Source organism: Sinocyclocheilus anshuiensis, unplaced genomic scaffold, assembly GCF_001515605.1.
Source record: "Sinocyclocheilus anshuiensis isolate Anshui unplaced genomic scaffold, SAMN03320099.WGS_v1.1 scaffold183, whole genome shotgun sequence".
Taxonomy (NCBI): domain Eukaryota; kingdom Metazoa; phylum Chordata; class Actinopteri; order Cypriniformes; family Cyprinidae; genus Sinocyclocheilus; species Sinocyclocheilus anshuiensis.
In genome coordinates, this window is record NW_015548309.1 from 4,950,946 (window position 1) to 4,956,884 (window position 5,939).

Genomic DNA, 5,939 nt, shown 5'->3' on the forward strand with positions numbered 1-5,939 from the left:
CATAATTAACACAGGGGTGGAGCTAGCGTTGGCCACCCCACTCACAACTGCTGCCTTGGTCTCTTTTTTCTCGACAAGAATTGCATTTATTTAGATGCAGAACATCTTTACGACCACATTAAACGGGAGACTTTTCAGACACGCGTTCCAACTTGATCTTCACTTCACCGAAAAGCTACAGGTGACGAGGAGCTTCAGTAGAACAACAGTGAACTGTTGATGTTGATGTTGTCAGGCCATATGGGAGTAAAAACTAATTTTCCTGTCCTGTCAGCCGTTACACTGTGCTTGTAGCGTGTGCTCTTCAACTGCACACACAAATGTGGCGGCGCGCTGTAGCCTGTATCATTTCACATCAAAGTGCGAAAGAAAGTACAAGCATGCAATGTTGTAGTTATGTCATCAGTTAAGTCATTAAGTTACCAAATAGGCAAGTAAAGCTGCCTTAAAACTGTTCATGGATTTAAGTATTTGTTATATGAGTTACATTTAAGAACATGTCTCTGAAATGGTTTTCAAAACTGTCCTGGAGCAGCCCAGCACTGTCTCCCTTATCTAATACACCCGATTAAACTCGTCAGCTCTTTAATAGAGACTTCAAGACCTGAAGTGGGTCAGAAAAGGTAAAAAAAAAGTTGAGAGAAATATGATGCGTGTTAGATCAGCAACAGCGTGCGTTCAGCAGCGGCAGCTCTTAAAGAAATAGCAGCCAAAACAACCTAAAAATGGTTAATTTCTCTGATTTTTTTATAGAGAAATCAGTGTTGGTATCATTCATACTGGCCTTCAGTCATAAAAAAAAGATGCCATTAAACAAATATAAAAAAATATATACTGTCTTTATGTTGTTTGTACATTAATTTAAAGATTGGATGTGAAATTATTGCAATATAAAAGTATATTTAAAAACTTTAATGTTAGGTGGGATTAATTTCAGAAAATATTTTTGATTAATTAGTTGTTTTTTTTAATTGATTAACAGCACTAATATATATATATATATATATATATATATATATATATATGTATGTATATATGTATATGTATATTTCTTTTTGCTCAGAAAAACAAAAACAAAATTGTAATTAAATTAAACAGAAAACTTTTTAATTTCTGGGGGGGGAAACAACCATTTAAAGCAGTATTACACTGTTTTTATGCTTAAACCCTTTTTCGTCTTTGACCCATGTGAATAATATAATATAAAATGTTAATGTATATAAAATTACATTTTTAGTCAATAGTTAAGTTTTTCATACTGGTATTTGTATAATAGTTTTGTATTAATATTTTTATATATGAATATATATTATACATGATTAAAAAATATTTGCATCCAATTTATATGTATGTGTGTATATTTCATATTATTAAACATATATATTAAATTACATTATATCCTATATATGTATATGAAATTATACTATAATTAATATATTTTTAATTCTAATTATTATTTTATATTAATATATTAATCTTAAATTAATGATATTAGTATTATATTTTATGTATATAATACTAATATAAATATTATATTTTATATGATCATATTTGTATGGTAATTATATTATACATTATATAACAGGATTTTTGCTTCGTATTTGTTTAATATGTATGTATTTGTTTATGCATATTTAATATATGTATGTTTAGTCCCAGCCGCAGGACCGTCCGCGCAGTGCGGTGGAGCACATGAGCAGCGCTATAGAGGTGGGCCGAACACGCATGAGCGTGGAGGAGCAGATGGAGCGAATCAGGAGGCACCAGCAGGGGGCGATACGTGAACGAAGGAGAGAGGACGGATCGCTGTCCCGCAGCCTCTCCTTCACTAAAGACAACCCCTACTACACCCTACAGGTACTGCACCAGCATCTGCTTTCAGAGGAGTTGCACTCGTTAGCGTGTTTATGTGCTTAAAAATACACTTGAATCTCTGCACAGTCAGTTCTGGATTTGTTGAGTTGTCATTGCTGCATTTTAAACACGAGATATGTTCTGATTGGCTGGGATCTTGTTGCCTCGCGTTGCTTTTTTACTTGACGGACAGAAAATGAGACTGGAAACCTTGTGCATATTAGTTGACTGTTATCATCTGAGGTTTGTAAATGCTCGGTCACTCACTGTCTCACATGAGTGAACCAGCTCTCAGACATGAATACACCAATAACGGATGTCACATTCCCATCATGCATCTGGTGCTGAGGGCCCTGCTCCGCCGTTAGAGGTTTGTCCGGAGGGCGCTGTAATTCAAAGTCACTGGATGATTCGTGCTCCTAATTATTCCCCACAGCGCTGCACTTTGCAGTTTTCCAGCTCGCTGCGTTCCTGCCAGGCTTCAGAATGGACATCTGTGAACATCTCCAGCATTTCTCGTTCATTGCTTCCTCTTCTGTGTGCGATTCTTCCCTCAGACACGTAAGAAGAGCCCGGTGATCTCTCCGGATGAGCTGACGACCAAACCGACTGAAGCGGAAGAAAACTGCAAGAATACTGAAGATCTGAAATCTGGAAATGCCAACCTGGAGAACAAGGTATATATACAGTGGGTACGGAAAGTATTCAGACCCCCTTCAATTTTTCATAGATTAATAAACTATACAAGTATTTATTAAATTACAATTATAAATTATTATTTCAAATCATAAATAGTTCATTGAGTGCTATCTGCATATTTTTATTAAATCCTTATCCATCAATAATGACTGGACAAAGCCATCTGAATTCATTGTTCAAAATCCCTTTAAATACAGCATTTCTACTAAAGTTTGCTTTGGGTTATTATAGTTAACTAAAACGTAAGCGTAAAATAAATGTTAAATAAAATAAAATCTTTTTTTAAAACTTCTGATTTTATTCCAGCTAGTTGCTAAAGAGACATTTCTTATTTTTATTTAGTCTAACTTGGTGTACTAAAATAACTAAAACTGAGTTAAATAATGATAAATAAAAAAAACTATATGGACATATTAAAAAAATAAATAAAAAAAAATGTCAGAGACGCAATATAATTACTAAAACTGTCAAATGTAAATGAAAATGGAAAATATAAAAATTAAACCTATTTCAAGCTATGAATGAAAACCATAATAGTATCTTAGTGAAACTAAAAAAGCACTGCTAAAATAAACAGCTGATCAGGGTCATAGTTAAGAGACCAGTGTTTCATTCATCTTTATTCATGTTAATATTAAAATATTAAAAATAAATATAAGAAAAATTAATATATATTATATTCTGATTTATAAGCTTTATATTATTTTTATTATTATTATTATTATTATTATTATTATGTGTTATATATGCTCATTCATATTAATGTGTGCATATTGATATTGCATTGGTATCAAGAATGGTGAAATATTATTGGTACTGGTATCATGACCACCCTTACATGAATTATTTCATTTATGTTATTTTTTATTTGAAATAAATATATTATGTCATCAAATATCTAAATATCCCTCACTAGGCGTTTAGGGAGCAGTGAACACTCTGTAGGGTCCCTGTGAATGGTCCACTATGAGAGTTTATTTCGTATGTTTGTGTCTGTGCTCAGGAGAAAGCGCCCTTGTCCCGATCGGCCTCCATTAAAGAGTCTCTTCTGAAGAGCGCGAGTCCAAAACCAGTGCTGAACGAGGACCAATCAGAGCCCAGATGTGTGAGTCCGCTGGAGTACCGCAGGACTCTGGCCACTCAGAACAGGTACAAATCACTTCACACTGATCTGAACACACACACACACACACGCGTCGCTTCAGAACGGAGGATTGAGCGCTCTCTGCTGTGTGTGTCAGCTTACAGACGGCCGTCATGGTGCGCGTGGGCACTGAGGAAGACGAGGAGGAGGAGAAGCCCCCCAGTCAAGAGCAGGACGTCTCTTATGAGCTGACCAACAGCAAACACGGCACGCTGATGTCAGGTGGGCGGTGAAGATGAGCTCTCTGTAGTTCTGATTCACTCCATTAAACTGAATTAAAAACATTTGGATTGAAAGGAAAGTGTTCAAAGACCTTGTTCCCCTTCAAACCTGAAACTGGAACCACTAACACAAAACCTGTTGTGTATTTGTGCTTTATAACTTTTCAGTCAATTAGATTTTAGTGAATCATATATTAATTTATATATTTATTCATGTATATGTTCATTTATATATTCAATTATAAATATAGATTAATTCTATATGAAATATTTTTATATAAAAATTAAATATCTAATTATAAATAAATATGTATATATTTAAATTAATATATGATGTATATGTATATATTTAAATTAGTATATAGTTACAACTTATACTCATTTATGTATTAAATTATATATTAATACCACTAACACTAAACCTGTTGTGTATTTGAATGGGTTTTTTTTACTTCTTAGTGAATTTGATATTAGTGAATAATATATTAATTTGTATATTTATTGATTTATATTAGGGATGCGGCGTTACTGGTATCGGGTCTGATACTGCGCCCCTGTACTCGTTCTCATGAAAATGCTCCGATACTAAAAGCCGATAGCACACAGCATGTGACCAGTGCAGAGTTCAGACAAATAAACACCGACAACAGAACAAGAGAGAGCAGAATGACAGAGTTATTACAGATTACGGATGTCTATGAAGTACATGTAATTAATATAATGTTAAACATTCTGTATAGCTGATGTGCGCGAGCTGATAAGCAAAGCACACTGAGTGGATTGAGCACAAGGCGGCACAGATGCTTGAGTGAATATCCCCCAAAATTATAGGGGCATTCACTATAAACAACATGTATTTTAAACGTCAAGCATTCTTGACTTTATTTAATGTGAAAGTGAAACTAGCAGCCTGTGTGAAATGCTCTAGGCTATACTGTACGTGTCTCTCATTCTGCACCAGTACAAATGTGTGTGCATGTTGGGCATGGTTTGCTTGTTGACATTAATTGCATTATATGAGTCGCTTTGGAATATAAGTTGCAGCACGTTTCAGATGATAAAAAATGCAACATGTTTCAGAAAATATGTTCATCACTGTTACAATGTATAGGCTAACCAGTGATTCCTTACATTATTGCAGGAAAACGCCTTGTGATTACAGTTCTGAGCAGCTCTAATGTGCTATTAAATTAAAGATGAAGTACCATAGAGCAAAAAATGAACAGTGAGAGTAACAAAAGCTTGTAGAATGCATTTTAATTTGCATAGTTAAGTGTGAAAATAACAGAAGGAAATATCCATTTGTTAAATGAACTAAGACAACTAACATTATTCATTTTCTTTTGGTTTCTGTACCCAGTATTTTTTTTTTAATTACAAATGCAATGAAAATACAGGTATCGGTACTCAGTATCAGCAAGTACCAAAAATAATAGTATCGGTATCGGCCTCGTTCTGGAAAAAGTGGTATCGGTGCATCCCCAATTCATCTGTTCATTTATAAATTAAATTGCATATAAATTAGCTATATATTAATTTATATATGTATATATTTATACATCTATATATTTAAATGTTTGCATTTAAATTAAATGTATGCATTTAGCAGACGCTTTTATCCAAAGCAACTTACAGTGCATTCAGGCTATACATTTTTTATCAGTATGTGATAAATATAATAAATATATATAATATATATAATAAATAACATTATATTTATAACTTACATATTCTTTTATTTATTAATTTAAATATTTAACATTTGAAATATAACTGTGCACCTGAAGCTGGTACCACTAACACTAAACCTGTTGTTTTTGAGTGTTTTAACTTTTTAGTGAATCAGAAAACATTCAGCACGACCAGTATGTAGTTTTGATTCACTAAAAAGAATCGGTTCAAAAGAGTCATTTGAATGTCATTTGATAGACTCTTCCAGTATTTTTAAAATCAGAGCCGGTTCTGGATAAGAAGTCTTCATTTAGTGTCCTGCTTGAACGTGTGTGTGTGTGTGTGTGTGT

At 33.5% G+C, this 5,939-nt stretch overlaps 1 protein-coding gene across 17 annotated transcripts in view; it reads left to right on the forward strand.

Annotated features, from left to right (window-relative positions):
- Positions 1-5,939, forward strand: part of LOC107656381 (pleckstrin homology domain-containing family A member 5-like) — a 146,377-nt gene that overhangs the window by 137,744 nt on the left and 2,694 nt on the right. For all 17 annotated transcript variants that reach the window (XM_016444210.1, XM_016444214.1, XM_016444197.1 and 14 more), the window contains 4 exons: positions 1,654-1,857; positions 2,412-2,531; positions 3,557-3,702; positions 3,795-3,919. In XM_016444210.1, the coding sequence (XP_016299696.1) occupies positions 1,654-1,857; positions 2,412-2,531; positions 3,557-3,702; positions 3,795-3,919 (595 nt within the window). The remainder of the gene's footprint in view (positions 1-1,653; positions 1,858-2,411; positions 2,532-3,556; positions 3,703-3,794; positions 3,920-5,939) is intronic.